Source organism: Ictalurus furcatus, chromosome 25 (genome assembly GCF_023375685.1).
Source record: "Ictalurus furcatus strain D&B chromosome 25, Billie_1.0, whole genome shotgun sequence".
NCBI classification, from domain to species: domain Eukaryota; kingdom Metazoa; phylum Chordata; class Actinopteri; order Siluriformes; family Ictaluridae; genus Ictalurus; species Ictalurus furcatus.
Genome location: NC_071279.1, coordinates 19164846 through 19180053, shown reverse-complemented (window position 1 = coordinate 19180053; position 15208 = coordinate 19164846). Strand labels below are relative to the sequence as shown.

The 15208-nt window shown below is 46.7% G+C and overlaps 2 protein-coding genes across 5 annotated transcripts in view; one reads left to right on the top strand and one right to left on the bottom strand.

The window, feature by feature from the left end:
* The first annotated feature begins 168 nt into the window (after nucleotides 1–168).
* ubr7 (ubiquitin protein ligase E3 component n-recognin 7) lies at nucleotides 169–7858 on the top strand. Of its 2 annotated transcripts, none has more exons than XM_053614937.1 (12): nucleotides 169–223; nucleotides 719–869; nucleotides 3678–3811; nucleotides 3915–3975; nucleotides 4075–4170; nucleotides 4322–4375; nucleotides 4862–4967; nucleotides 5063–5160; nucleotides 5326–5517; nucleotides 5681–5852; nucleotides 6207–6268; nucleotides 7351–7858. In XM_053614937.1, the coding sequence occupies exons 2-12, from the start codon at nucleotides 738–740 to the stop codon at nucleotides 7441–7443; spliced, it is 1200 nt and encodes a 399-aa protein (XP_053470912.1). In that variant the 5' UTR covers nucleotides 169–223; nucleotides 719–737; the 3' UTR covers nucleotides 7444–7858. The 2 variants fall into 2 exon arrangements, with proteins under 2 accessions (XP_053470912.1, XP_053470911.1); XM_053614936.1 differs by having other exon boundaries at nucleotides 5051–5160.
* A 200-nt stretch (nucleotides 7859–8058) lies between these two features.
* btbd7 (BTB (POZ) domain containing 7) overlaps nucleotides 8059–15208 on the bottom strand; it is a 33959-nt gene continuing 26809 nt past the window's right edge. For all 3 annotated transcript variants that reach the window (XM_053614933.1, XM_053614934.1, XM_053614935.1), the window contains exons 9-11: nucleotides 14592–14770; nucleotides 13683–14075; nucleotides 8059–13420 (exon numbers count right to left, since the gene is read on the bottom strand). In XM_053614933.1, the coding sequence (XP_053470908.1) occupies nucleotides 12902–13420; nucleotides 13683–14075; nucleotides 14592–14770 (1091 nt within the window). In that variant the 3' untranslated portion in view covers nucleotides 8059–12901. The remainder of the gene's footprint in view (nucleotides 13421–13682; nucleotides 14076–14591; nucleotides 14771–15208) is intronic.

Sequence of the window (15208 nt, the reverse complement as noted above, 5' to 3'; positions counted from 1 at the left end):
AACAGTGAAACGTTGTAAACCGATTTAAAGTGATTTCTGTTCAAACATCAGTTTCTCCTACACTACAGGTGTTTAACCGTACCAGACAAGAAGTGAGGGTGTAAAACATTAAAGAGTGCACGTATATTTATAACCTTTAATATGTGTCATGTCATGTGTCTGCACCAGGAAACTGTGTGAAACTCGAGTGAACATAGAGCGGGCGACAGAATCCGTGTCTCAGGCATTCCTTTCATTGAATTCGCATTGAATTCCTTTCCAAAATGGCGGACGTGTTAACGCGTCCCGGAAGCTAGCAACACCGGCTAATGCCCTGTTCTCTGTTCTCTCCAACGGCTTTAGCGAGTTTTATTTAATAAATAAAAATAACATAATGCAGTGTAACCGGTGTGTGTGTGAACAGATATCGGGGCGTGAAATATTTAAATAAATAAAACGAACATATCGTCCACAGCAAAAAAAAAAAAAAAATGCGAACATAGATTTTCCCGCCAAACCAGCAGTGATTTGCATATACAGGAAACGGAAGTGTAGTTTGTAGTTATCGTTGTAATATTTTTTTTTTGTATAAAACAAAATAAATAAATAACAATAAAAAACAGATGGTTACATAACTGCGGTTAAATATTAAGTAAGCGTTTAAAATGCAGTTAATTATTTCGCGTCTGAAGCGGGTATCGTATAGCGGAAGTGATAGTGTTTGTGTGTGCGCGCGCAGTGTTAGCAGCAGCAGCAGCATGGCGGCGGCGGCAGAGGGAGAGGAGGCGACCGTGTCTCTGGTGGATGTTCTCGAGGAAGATGAGGAACTGGAGCAGGAAGCCTCGGCTGTGCTCGCGGGCAGCGACTCGGAGAAGTGTTCGTATCCGGAGGTGAGGAGGAGTACACACTCACAACAGCAACAATAACAACAATAATAACAACAACAACAACAACACAATCTGGAAGTTTGTAGCTGGAGTGTAGATTATAAACTCTCTCTCTCACACACACACAAGTTATATAAATAAATATACATCTGATACAGAAAACACTTCATTGTGTCGATAACTGTTGTATAAAAGTCGCCATGATGTGTCTCCAAACTCAGCCCCTGTACACTACATAGTGCACTACTCAGGGAGTTTCTGAATCATACCATCTTATGTAAATCTCGTTATTTTATTTATTACGTTCCAGGTGAAATCCCACAATGCACTGCTTTTACTGTGTCCAAATGATGATAAATATAAATAAATAAAAACGGTTGCAGTGGTGTAACCCGACCCACATGATCAGTGTTATTATATTCAGGGGTCCAAGCACCACAGCCGACTCAGACCCAGTGTGTTCGATGTGTAGAAAGTCGACAGGAAACAGACCTGGCTTTAAAAATAGCATTGTGATATTGTTCCTGAAGTAAACCCGGGGGGAATGGGGGGGTCTGATGGCTTTATTTCACCGTCAGAGATGATCTAGAGTTTACAGGAAACCCATAAAGCAGAGAATTATCACTTCTAAATGATGTGTTGTGGGGCATTTATGCTATTTATTATTATTATTATCGTTACTATTTTAGACATTTTAGATGATTTATTGTCGTGTCAAGTGAAGATCTGGATGTTTATCGTCATCGCAGACGTATACAGTACAGTGAGATGAAGTAACGTTTCTCCTCGAGCCAAGATGCAAGATACATATACGAGTTACGGCGCTTTTCCAGCGCACTGACTCGACTCGAGCCGAGATAACATTCAGTTCATTTAACGTGATGTATCGTTTCTCCTTACACATAAAATTACAACAAAGGTTTCTGTCTTAGACTTTTATCTCGCTTTTTTACCGGTTTCCAAACAGGCGTTTCTGGAAGTCGCTCCCGAATCTGACCGGGTCGTATCGAGCGCTACGTAGGGTCTAGAACGCCGTTATTTTACATCCTTAATAGGGTTCATGTTCAGCGCAGAGGAAAGGCGTTTGGAATACGGCAGCAGAAATACTCCGACCGCAAAAAAAAACATTTAACACGACACTGAGACGTTAAACGTGCAATTAGAATGAATTTAGTATATATAAAAAAAGTGGTTAAGACATTATATTTCTGATCATGAGGTCACGAGTTCAATTCCCTAACTAAATCTCCATTTTGACGGCACGCGCTCTTTTCGGGACAGTGTGACAGATGTCGCATTATCGGGTAGGTGTGGCCTGTTTTGCATCTGCCTTCCTGACTTTACATCCTGTCCTGTCCTGTCACGCAAGACTAAACCTCTGCAGTGAAATCTTAGTTCTTTTGAACTCGGTATCGTTTCCTCTGCTGTTTCCCCGATATTAAAAACAAACCGGGAATTATCCACGTTTTCATACCCAACTTTATCCACACAGAAAGAGCGAAGCTGTTTGAAGAAGCTGTTGATTCAGGATTTTAATAAAAAAAATGAAAACATCAGAACAATTTTTTACTCTATTGTTTTGTCTTTCATGATGCATCACTGATCCTGGGAATGTTCGGTGACCTGTCGTTTTTTTAAAAAGGGGGCGTCTTCGCCACACCTCCAGAAACGCCCATTCTACATGGCGGTACTGAAACCCCTGGAATTTACTGAATGACCGTTTTGACGAAAACGTTCAACACCCCTTAGACACACACGTGATATTAGAAAGAAACGGCGTTAGCGAGGGGAAAAGGTTCACGTTGTTTTAATAAAAAAGCGTAAATCCTCTGTTGTGTGTCTTCCTCTGCGAGTCAAGCCAAAAAACGCAGTGCATTATGGGTAATGTGTAGCCATTACATGTTGTGTTTCTCTGTACCAACCACACGAAGAACGGAGTCGAATCCTTGGGAATCGTTTTTTTTTACAGGAGTCAAATTAATGCCTTAAAAGTGCAGGTTTTCGTCTTGTAGATGAATGTGGGTAAGTGCTGGAACACTCGCCGTGAACAAAATGGAGGTGATGTAGAAAAACCATACGCTTGCGAGACACATTTACATTAAATGCAAAACGAAACAAAACCCCGAGGCTTTCGCGTCACTCGCGCTCGTATGAGTCGTTTGTACCAAATGAGCGGAGACTTGACAGCAATGTTCCTCATTTTATAGCAGAATACCGTTTCCGAATCAATCTAATTAAAATAAGAGAACTGAAAAACGTACTCGTGGGTCTGAGCCGAATCACTATGAAGTCGCAGTGCATCATGGGATGTCGAGGTCGTTCTTGTCGGCAAGCGATGCGTCCTTGGGTTTGGGGAGGGTGAAGTAGGGAGCAGGGCACAGGGCCTGTCCGAGCAGCGAGATCGTGAACAAGAGTCAGTGTGTTGGACCTGCTGAATAAAACGGGCTCTGATTGGGTGATGATGGATATTATGGGATGTAATGATGTTGTCATGGTGTTATAGGGGTACGTGAAGCGTCAGGCTCTGATTGGGTGATGATGGATATTATGGGATGTAATGATGTTGTCATGGTGTTATAGGGGTACGTGAAGCGTCAGGCTCTGATTGGGTGATGATGGATATTATGGGATGTAATGATGTTGTCATGGTGTTATAGGGGTACGTGAAGCGTCAGGCTCTGATTGGGTGATGATGGATATTATGGGATGTAATGATGTTGTCATGGTGTTCTAGGGGTACGTGAAGCGTCAGGCTCTGATTGGGTGATGATGGATATTATGGGATGTAATGATGTTGTCATGGTGTTCTAGGGGTACGTGAAGCGTCAGGCTCTGTATGCGTGTAACACCTGCACACCAAAGGGAGGAGAACCAGCAGGAATCTGTCTCGCCTGTTCATACAAGTGTCATGAAGGTCACGAACTGTTCGAGCTCTACACCAAGAGGTGAGTACGACCCCGAGCGGGAGATTGTTTCTCTCTCTCTCTCTCTCTCTCTCTCTGTCTCACACACACACACAGCCCAGATGTTCTGTTTCCTCCCCTCCAGGAATTTCCGGTGTGACTGTGGGAATGAGAAGTTTGGGGAGATGGAGTGCAGGTTGTTCCCAGTGAGTGATGTTGATTTATTCTCCTCTCTGTAATATCTCTGATGTGATGTGGAGTTGATTTAGAGAACGATGATGGTGACGCCTCGCTGTGTCTGACAGGAGAAAGAGAAGACTAACTGCGGGAATAAATACAGTCACAATTTCTTTGGGCTGTACTGCACGTGTGAGAGGCCGTACCCCGACCCCGAGGATGAGGTAACCCCATAGGCTGCTACTGATGACATCATCATCATCAGGCTTTAAACCATGGAGATAGCGTGTCCCTCAGGGAAGGGTCATGTGGTTTGACTACATTAATGTGATCCTGTGTGTGTGTGTGTGTGTGTGTGTGTGTGTGTGTGGTCAGGTTGCCGATGAGATGATCCAGTGTGTGGTGTGTGAGGACTGGCTGCATGGCCGGGTGAGTTTTTACTCCAGTGTGTATTTGCAGAGAGAATGCGTTTACAAAAATATATCTAATGATGTAAAAATAACCTCTACACAAATACAGCATCAGATTCTGTGCATGTAAGTGTCTCCCTGTCTCTCTCTCTCTCTCTGTTTGTGTCTCTCTCTCTCTCTCTCTGTCTCCCTCTCTCTGTCTCTGTCTCCCTGTCTCTCTCTCTCTCTCTCTGTCTCCCTCTCTCTGTCTCTCTCTCTCTCTCTGTCTCCCTCTCTCTGTCTCTCTCTCTCTCTCTGTCTCCCTCTCTCTGTCTCTGTCTCCCTGTCTCTCTCTCTCTCTCTCTGTCTCCCTCTCTCTGTCTGTCTCTCTCTCTCTCTCTCTGTCTCCCTCTCTCTGTCTCTCTCTCTCTCTCTGTCTCCCTCTCTCTGTCTCTGTCTCCCTGTCTCTCTCTCTCTCCCCCTCTCTCTCTCTCTCCATCTCTCTCTCTCTCTCCCCCTCTCTCAGCACTTGGGCTGTGTTGTCCCGGAGTGTGTGGAGCCTCAGGAGATGATCTGCGAGTCCTGCATGAATAAATCTCCGTTCCTCTGGACCTACGCTGCTCAGCTCGCCGGTACCGCTTCATCATATAAAGAACGTATGAATTTGATCGTAATTTAATTTACAGACTTGATTGAATTGAATGAATCTGCTCAGTGCCTCCTACAGTGAAAGTGTGTAAAGAAGAGGAGGACAGTGCGAGAGTGGAGGTGGAGCATGATGATGAGGAGAATAAAACAGAGGTGAAGAGCTCGCTGAATGAAAAGGTATAATGTGTGTGTGTGTGTGTGTGTATCATGGCCGACCAATGGGTGGCAGTATAGTTCTCGTCATGTTCCTCTTGAACAAGTTAAAGGTGTTAATAATGCTCCAGCCTTAAAGTGTCTGAGAACTCATAGTTGTGTGTGTGTGTGCTGGATTTCTCTGCGCAGGTGGAGGTGTGTGAGCAGGTGGAGGTGAACGGGACGGCCGGCTGTAAGAGGAAACTGCAGGAGCTGGAGGCTGAGGGTTCAGGGTGCAGGTTTGAGGAGATGAAGTGTTCGGGGAAGAGCCGGGTTCAGCAGGGAGCCGTGTTCTGGCCTGAAGCGTGGCGCACTAAACTCTGTTCCTGTCACCACTGTAAGGTACAACACACACACACACACTGCATCGGCAGTCCTGATCACACGCCTGTGTATCGTCGTTTTTTATTATTATTAGTTTTTACATTTTTTCATGACAGCTCAGCGTGCAGGACGTAGCAACGTTAGTCGAGCCGTGTGTGTGTGTGTGTGTGTGATATTACAGAGCGTGTTTGCGGAGGGCGGAGTGTCCTTCCTGTTGGACGAGACAGACACGGTGCTCGCCTACGAGAACAAGGGCAAAACCACGGAGCAGGCGAACGGGGGCGAGGCTCGAGACCCGCTCATGTCTGCACTCGACAACCTGAACCACGTTCAGCAGCTCGAGATCATTCACGGTACACACACACACACACACACGCAGTGACGGGAAGTGGAGTATAGTGTTCATTTACTTTTTATCCGATTATGGTCGGATCTAATGAAACAAGTCCTCACTCACGAGTGCAAAACAGGGGGTGCTGTCTGGGTGGGCGGGGCTTATTCTCCACACTCTCCCCTGTCAGTCTCAGCAAGGCTAGCCAATTAGCCAATCTGTGAGAGTGGTTTATGATGAAGAGGGCGGAGTTGGGCAGTTGGCCAAGACCAAATTTGGGTGAAAAGAATACATTTACACATTACAGTTAATCTGAGAGTAAATTCATCAACCCCACGCGTTCGCTGCTGTAATCCGTGTTGTGCATGTCCTGTAGAGTATAACGACATGAAGACGGAGCTGAAGGATTACCTACAGAGGTTTGCAGCAGAGGGAAAGGTACGTTCCTTTAACCCTCACACGCACACCGCTCTCACTTAAAGCGCTGACACTAGAATATTCCATAAATATTACAGAAAACCGTTGCTATAGAAACGATAACGTATTAGAACGAGCGTTAATACTGTATAAACTTGACCCGCTGTTGTAGAAGTTATTAATCACCACCTTCTGACCCAATCACAATCCAGAACACAGCAACGTCACGGGTCAGATCAATTCGAAAGCCTTCCATCGCTGTGCTTGGTCGTGGGCGGGATTTAAAACAACCAATCAGTGAAGACATGTTGGCAAAATTTTCTTTTCTTTAATAAGCCGGTCAAATTCTGATGGAATAAACGAGTCCGGTCCACACGGAGATTCTGTTCTCCTTCATAACTGCATCTGTAAAGGGATCTGATCAAATATACACGTGATACCGTGACCGTCAGCGTGCATCGTTTATTGATGCGGAATCATAGCAGCTTGAATGCAAAGTTTAAAAATATTAAGATTACGAGAATAGACTGATATTTTGAGAATAACGTCGTACTGATACAAGAATCGTCTATTTCTCAATAAACACACACACACACACACACACACAATGTGTATTATGAAATATTCAGTTGTAGTTTTTCTGCCCAGTCCAGAGCAGGAAAATACCTTTATTTGTTTGTTTATTTCTTGAGAAATTGAAGAGCGAATATAGGACCCAAGTTTACCTCCATGTAATTCTGACTTTATTCTCAGAACGTTACGCCTTTAAGGTTACGAGAATAACGTCAAGGTTTCGAGGCGTAATATTTTGAGAATTCTGACTTTATTCTCAAAATATTACCGTTTTATTCTCGTCATCTTTTTTTCTTCCTGGCACTGAAACTCCGTCGTTGTCGTGCATGGTATTGATGTGTAATGAGAGAATAACGCTGTATCTGAGGCACCGGCGTCGTGAATTTTGTGAGTTTTTCGGCGAATCAGGACTCGGAGATCATAAACACAGTCCAGCGTGTGAGCGATTACTGGTGATATTACTTTGAGTCATAAATAAACAGACTAAACGTGTGAGAGTTTCTGATCCCAGACATTATTTCTTCCACCAGGTCGTGACCCCGGAAGACATCCGTCGCTTCTTTGAACAGCAGCAGAGTCGTAAAAGACGGAGAGCCAACGCCGGTCAGTTCTACTGCAGCTAAAGCCCCCTCCACCCCGACGTCCACACCCGCGCTCCTTTTGTAATAAATATAAATACGCAGACGTGAAGGTTTTGAGATTAGAAGTCTGGTGGGCGAGGTCGACCCCAGAGAGGCGGAGCAGTTCAGCACACGGAGAAACAGCAGGACGTACACCAGGCTGAAGCCCCGGGGGTTTAACACGCCTCTCACGTCTCACGTCTCCGCCTCGTCTCCTGCTTGGTCGTGACCGTATCGGGGCGTTGTTATAAACACGTTCCGAGCGGGCCGCTCCCGTTTGTGTTGGCTTTATTTTGTGTTTGTCGTAGTGATTTTATCAGCGCTGTTTTATCTGAACTTGCGTTACTTTGTAAATGTATCTTTGAGAAATTAAACATATTAATACTTTCAACCTGAGAGACGTTTTTCTTTCCTTCAGCTGAAGTGATTTAACGGAGCTCCGTGTGGAGACACGGGACCTGGGGAAAGAAACACACACACTACAGCAATCCAAACACATCATTGTGCATCATAAATACCCCTGAGATCTCAGACAGGACACGCCCCCACACCACCCTGCCTTCCTTCATACTCCATCACTAAGGCTAGCTAAACTACTTTCTATCTACACATATGTATAATTTTTAACACATACCTGTTACCATAGCAACTGCTATCAGTTCGGCACTAGCTGACGAGTTAGCCGTATAGCTTAGCACACAGGCTTCCCAGTTACCACGCCGGCCTCCATCTTGGCTCTGTCAACATCTGTGGAGTTTTACTCCATGTAGTGACATCACAAACTGAGATGGCTCGTAGCCCCGCCCCTTCCCTGATTATTATTATTAAAAAAAGATGGAAGGATGAGAAGGGAACAGAACGTAATAATAAACATGACGGTGTTTCAGAGAAAGTACAGACTGTGTTTCGCCGTCGGCGCCACGCGATGAAGAAGAGAGATGAACGGAGACGAGGCGTTTGTGTCAAAGCCGTTTATTTCCATCTAACTGCAGAGAGAAGATCTCCGTTACACCCCGGCGCAGAGAAGAGTAGAAAAATAGACACTTCTCTCGAGAAGTCCGTACAAGAATGTAAAAGAAAAGCTTTGCTCCTGGTGTATATATATATATATATATATATTTATATGCGTGTGTATATACACCGAATCACGTCTTCTATAGATATTTATATATAAATCTTTACACTTTTTCACACGTCAGAACTACAAGGCTTCTCTTCAAAGGTACCAAAAATCTTGAAAAATATTCTTTGAATAAATGAAAAGAAAACAAAAAGCTAAACAAGAAAGAAAGAAAAGGAAACAAAATGAGCCTCTGTGTAGACGAGAGCCTGGGCTACGGGCCTACAGAGAGACGCAGGCTTGTAGAAATGGCTTGCATAAGACAGAGAGGAGGAGGAGGAGGAGGAGGAGGAAGAGGAGGAGGAGGACACGCCCGGCCTCGGGCATGAAGGCACTCGGATATCATCAGAGAGAAAAGCTAAAGCAGGCTAAAGCACGCGGAGATCAGCGATTACACCGGAACGTGCGTTTATTTCCCTCTCACTGACCGACGCTTAACCCAGCCGTGCAGACAGACCCGTCCGGACCCGGGTCGGGCAACAGAACTCGGAGAACACGGTACACACTCTGAGAGACGCGGAGGAGTTACTCTGAAATGTAGTGCAGGATTCATTTATCAGCTAATGACCAGCCTGGGTTTAAACCTCAATCACCAGACCCCTGCAGGTCTGTTCTGACTGTAATGTAGTCCCTCTCTCTCTCTCTCTCACACACACACACACACACACACACACACACACACACACACACACACACACACACAGAGCTGTAACAGGACTGAGCGGTGTCTGTGTGCACGAGATGATATCATCAGCTCGTATCTCACACACACATCAGCATGGAACAGATGGGGAAAGATGGATAGAGAGAAAAGGAAAAGGAAGGAAGAACGGACAGGAATGAGAGATAAAAGGATGTAGAGTAAGGAGAGACAGGAATAAATGAAACTGAAAAACAGAGGAGAGGAAAACAGACAGGACGGAAAAACAGAGGTTGAAATCGAGTAGGGAGAAGAAGAAGGGGGGAAATGATCACGTGCGAGAGGTAAAAAGACGGACGGAGGGGATTAAGGAGACGAGAGGAAGGAAAAATGATGAAACGAACCGAAAGAAAAGTAGACTGAAGGATGGAAAGCACGACGAGGAAAGAGAAAGGAAATAGAAAGTAAAAAAGATAAAACGCGTGTGTACTGAGAGGACAAGACGAAAGATCGGAAAGTAAAAGAGGATGGAAAAACGAGAAGAAGAAGAAGAGCGGATGGTTGAAAAGGAAGAGTGACAACAGGGTGGGGGAACGGCTGAAAAAGAGATGAAGGGATAAAAAGAGAAACGAGAGAGACGAAGAAAGAAAGGATAGAGAAAATGGAAGGATAAAAAGAACGAGGGAACAGAGAGAGGAGTAAAGAATGAAAAGTAAATTAGAAAGACACACACACACAAGATTTCTATCCTTATTGTTGCGAAGGCAAGCCCTTAACAATTCCTCGCAGCACGTTCGGTCACGTGAGAGTACACCCGTGTTTAGTGCTCAGATTCACACAGCGAAATCTTTCTGAAATGATCGAATAAACGAGTAAATCTCTCTCTGAATCGTCCCAGTGAACTCTAACGAGGAGGTGAATCGACTCGGAATCGACTCACCTGCAGAAAGTGAATCGCTTTTGGTATACGGCGAGTCGTCTTCTCCGTACCTGTTTGATTTACGTTACGTTACATCCTCGAATTCACGCTAGTCAGCTAGCTAGCTACTACCGACGTAACCTTTGACCCGAGTCACCCTCCATAACCCGCTGCTCCCTTTCTTCCAAACCTTATTGTTCTCCGTAATACGCGGTGGTGTACGGCGCCAAGTCCTTCTAGCGTTTTTGCAGAACTAATAAGGGAACCGACGACGCGTCGGACCGCGCGCGCTGTTCCGTACGGTTCCGGCCAATCGCTCGGGTGCGCCGCTTCTCTACGGCCTCACAGCTAATTTGCATAGAAATGAGAAAATTTCTTTCAAACGTCTTGTCTTGCGTCTCTGAAGCGGCGGCGGCGGCGGCGGCGGCGGCTCGGTGTCAGGCACGTACGTAGAAAACCCCACGTGTCGCTCGTTCGCGTCAACTCCGGTTTAGATTAACGGTGTGAATGGTAAGGTCCGGGCAGCATCACTGAACCCTCATTACTCACCTGATGCAGGTGTAAAGACGATTCCGGAGATTATAGGTTTAAAAAAATAAGGCTGATTGACGAGTTCTGAAACGATCCGAGTTCCACAACACAGAAGCGGGGACAGGTAAAACAGAGGTAGAGGTGTAGCGTCCTAGCGTCCTAGCGTCCAGGCCTTGCAGCATTACGAGTCTGCGCTTAAAAATAAATAATAAAAACAAAATGACGCAGGCCCTACTAATAAAACACTGACTTCTTTCTTTTTAACGGAAAGGCAGAAAGCACTGCACTCGGCAGCGGACTGGGCTAGACGAGACGAGGGGAGAGGAGGAGAGGAGAGGAGAGGAGAGGAGGAGAGGAGGAGAGCCTTCCTTACGAGCGAGACGAGGAGACGAGACGAGACAGATCCCTGATTCCAGCTTGCACAGGTGAGCGTAACGTTACAGTACCATGAAACATGAAATAAACAGTGTAAAGCTGCATATATCACGCATCAGCGACTGCATCAGAGAGATTATCCTTTTGTTATTCTCAGAAAGGATAGGAAGAGAGGAATCTGAGGCGACTGAAGTTCAGGCTGCTATAGTGGTGTTCATCGAGGTTACTCGACGCAGCATGTGAGATCTCCGGCTTCGACGCAGGATGAAGGTGGGTTCGCGTGTGAGGTCATCAAAAAGGCGAATTCAAAACTAAACAAAACGATAAACAGATACGAGTTCTCATCCAGGACTGATGATGATGATGAAACGCAGATGTACTGGAGGATGAGTGTAAGGTGTGTATACGTATAGAAAAGGAAGAGGCAGAAGATGAAAGAGTGGACTGTTGTGAAGTGAGAACGCCGGAGCGTGGAGGAACGCGGCCAGGTGCGTGCAGCTCGAAAACCGTGACAACCGGGACTTTTCACTGTTTTTAAACTCCACACGTGCTCGGGTGTTTAAGATCGGAAACGTTCCGCGTTATTCGCGCTCTCGAGTGCTTTATTTTAAACCGCCGTAATTCACCAGATAAACAAAAACGCTAAGAAATCCGTCGATGATTAACGCCGTGTAACTGACACCCGAGCAGCGGCTCTCAAACTGAGGGGCTGAAAGAAAGAAGAACACTAACGTGTGTTTCCACATAGTGATTCGTCATCATTTTAACGTATTAGATGTGTTTAGAGTTTGAGCCGGGCGATACGATACGATACGATACGATACGCCGCGGTACATTTCTCCGGGATATCATGACGAATAACCTCGTGTATTTTCGTACGTATTAAATAGAAGTATCCTCGAACTCATTTTTAAAAAGGTTTATTTTTAAATGCGGCGCAACTTCGGCGTGTCGCAGAAACACCTGGGGATGTATCGTGATACAGTTCTGTCACGATGCCCAGTGCTAATTTGCATAATCCTAACAACAGGATGTAAAAAGAAATATCACGAAGGAAAAACCACGACGTTAGTGAAGCGGAACGCACGCAGAGATTCCAGTTAATGAAATAAAACAAGCGCGCGAGCGGATTAAGCTACCGATGTGAGACGAGGGGAAGGGGAAGGGGGCGGAGCTTCCAGAACGTCATCAATATCAGCGAGCGCAAAACACCGACGCTGTTCCGGATTCACGCGTCAGTCGAATCGTCTGGAGTGTTTTTTTGCATATTTTTGAGCGGTAACGCGTAGCAGCGATGTTAAAGCGTGTGAAGGTTAGCGTGTCTGTCGAACTAGCCATCCGTAAACACGGACTTCTAGATGAAAAGACGAGCAATTCTACATTTCAGGGTTATGATGGGAAGTGAAAGCTAGTTCCCGCTTTAGTGCTGAACGCAGTGCTGGTAGTTCAACCCGGCGCGTGGTTAATGAACCTCGTGTTTATGTGATGTTTGGATGAGGTGACTTATTGCCTGGACGTTTTTATTTCACGGTTTATTCCTAAGCAAAGATAAATGCATAATACGTCTGTGTGAGTATATATTTCTCTCTCTCTCTCCTTCTCTCAGCTCAGAGTGTGTTGGACTCGCAGGCGGAGGAAAACGAGCGTAACGGGAGCGCACGGTGACGGCTCTCGGGCTCGGGGACTCGATTCTACGCTGATTGTCAGTAACCCAAGTGAGTTTTAGCTTCAGCGCCCTTATCGAGGGCGTTTAAATATTGAAAATAAAACGTGGACAAGATATATATATTCATCATATTTCCCCGCCCTGTAATCAAACCCCAGCATTAAATCTGAAATTTTGTGCCTTAAAGCCTTCTCGAGTCTCTCTCCAGGGTCATAGTGCCGACTTCCTGTACAGGTATTCGTGTTTGTTAGGCGACCTGCGCTCTCGAGCCCCGATCCCTCCTCCCTCTTCTCCCGTCCCCGACGCGCCGGCGCCGGCGAGTCTTCGGCTCGGGTTCCACTCATCGTACGGTTCCGTGTCGGGGCTCAGGCCGCAGGTCAGGTCCGTCTCTCCTTTAGGAGGCGCTCTCTGGTTGGCCTGAGCTCCCAGGGCGAGGTGGAGCCTGTGCGCGGAGTCGGTGCGGCCGTGCGTGTAGAGTTCGTACAGGTCGGGGAAGTGTGTGTGCTGCGGCGCGTCGGGTTTGGGCTCGGCCGCGTGCCGCTTGCGTGATGAGTGCGGGTGGCGGCTGGAGAAACACTGAGAGACGGGCGGAACCGTGGAGACCAAAGGGCGGGGGTCGCGACCTTCCACCTCCATGGTGACCTCAGGAAGGCGGCGGTCCTTCAGACTCATGGCCGACACGCCCATGGCGATGTCCGGCATGAACTCGTTGATGACCGGCTCCATGTTCTGAATCAACACAAGAAAGAAGAGTTACTTTTTTAAATTACTTATATTATTATATTCTTTATGTGTGTGTGTGTGTGTGTGTGTGTGTGTGTGTGTGCTGCTATAGTAAAATAATCAACAATCTTATTCCATTAAGTGCAAAAGGGGGCGGAGTCAGATTTGTCACTATGACAACAAGCTCTGCTCAGCAGCTTTATAAATGATCTGAAGCACAGCACTCCCCTAGTTTACAGGTAGCTCCTAACAAACTCTTTGTACTCACCCCTTTCTTGTTGGGGTTGAGGACCCTCCCCTGCTGGTTGGTACAGTCCGGAGGTACGGCCTTGACCCCCGTGACTGAATAAATGGGGCTGGCCATTTTGGAGGAGGCCTGTGTGTGTAGCAGCGAGTGATTACATGGGTAGGATAAGGAGCGTGAGGGCTGCTGGGTGGGCACGCGGGGCCTCCAGCCACTCCGGATCTGCTGTGTGGTGGGGGGGTGGTACGGCGGCGGTGGAGGAGGCAGGGGCGGATGGAGGCCCATTACGGTCTGCAGGTCTGTGAACATGCTCTCCACAGCCGGAGTGCTGTTAACCCGACAGCGAGCGGATGGACGCAGGGCCAGCACTGGGCTCTCATCTCCGAAACGCTCGTCAGGGAAGAACTTGTGCGGGTTCTGAGAGTGAGAGAGAGAGAGAGAGAGAGAGAGAGAGAGAGAGAGAGAGGGAGAGAGAATGCAGAACAAAGCTGCATCACTAACAGGCATTAAAGGTTCTGTCCACTAGGGGGCGAGTCAGAGCAGGAAACACTATAAAGACATGTGCAGTGATTTAGAGGGTTTGTGTCTCCCACTGTGCAACAGGTCTGAGCTAGGCTTGCTGTGGTGCCGGTGTTACCCGGTGTCGGATTTCATTTATCACGAGATGAGAGCGAGGCGAGCCGCCCGTCAGGACGAGCGAGGCGAGCCGACTGACGATGGCGGAAGATTTGGTTTAATATAAGCGAGTTTGTCATTGTACTGTTTTCTTATTGTTGTGTTTTTCATTAAGAATAATAATGAACCATTCAAGCAATTGCCCCCAAATTTGCTACTAATTCAAAAGTGAAAGTAAAACACGCACACCACAGGTGTGGGGGGAAAGCCCAAAGCCCGAATTTCCTCATGGTCACATCCCTGACTGAGGTGTGTTACCTGAAGCAGTTCTGCAGCTCCATCAGGCAGGCTGAACTCCCTGAGCACTCGGATCTGCAGCTCGTAACTGACCGTCGCTCCCTCACCGCAGTTCAGGGCGTACGCCCGCTGTACCTGCTCCGTGTGCCGCAGCTCGTGCAGCCGCCGAATCATCTCCTTCACCACTGCTAGCCTGGGAACTGACACAAACACACACACACAGGTCCGGCAAAATGAGCACGCAACCACTGCTATGGCGTTTCAAGTATCATGTATCTGTAATGATGTGTAGGGGGCGGGGGGGGGGCTTGTGAGTTTCATTTTTACAAACCCTAAGAAATCTGGGGAGTAAATAAATAAATAAATAAATATCGAATGCAGACTCAATTCCCAAGTGTATTACTGAGTATCAGAACAGTGCGTTCTGATAAAAGTTTGTCCGGTCACCCGTCAGATTTAAACAGCTGAAGTTCTGCTCAGGTACGAGCACGACCACTTACACCACACTAAATAGAGAGTAGAAATGAGGATGAAATGGAAGTAATAAAAGGACATGAAACCACTGGGCAGAAGCAGACAGAAGAGACGGCTGGACGGGGTCGGTCTCGAGGAAACCCACCGACGCCTGGAACAGGTTT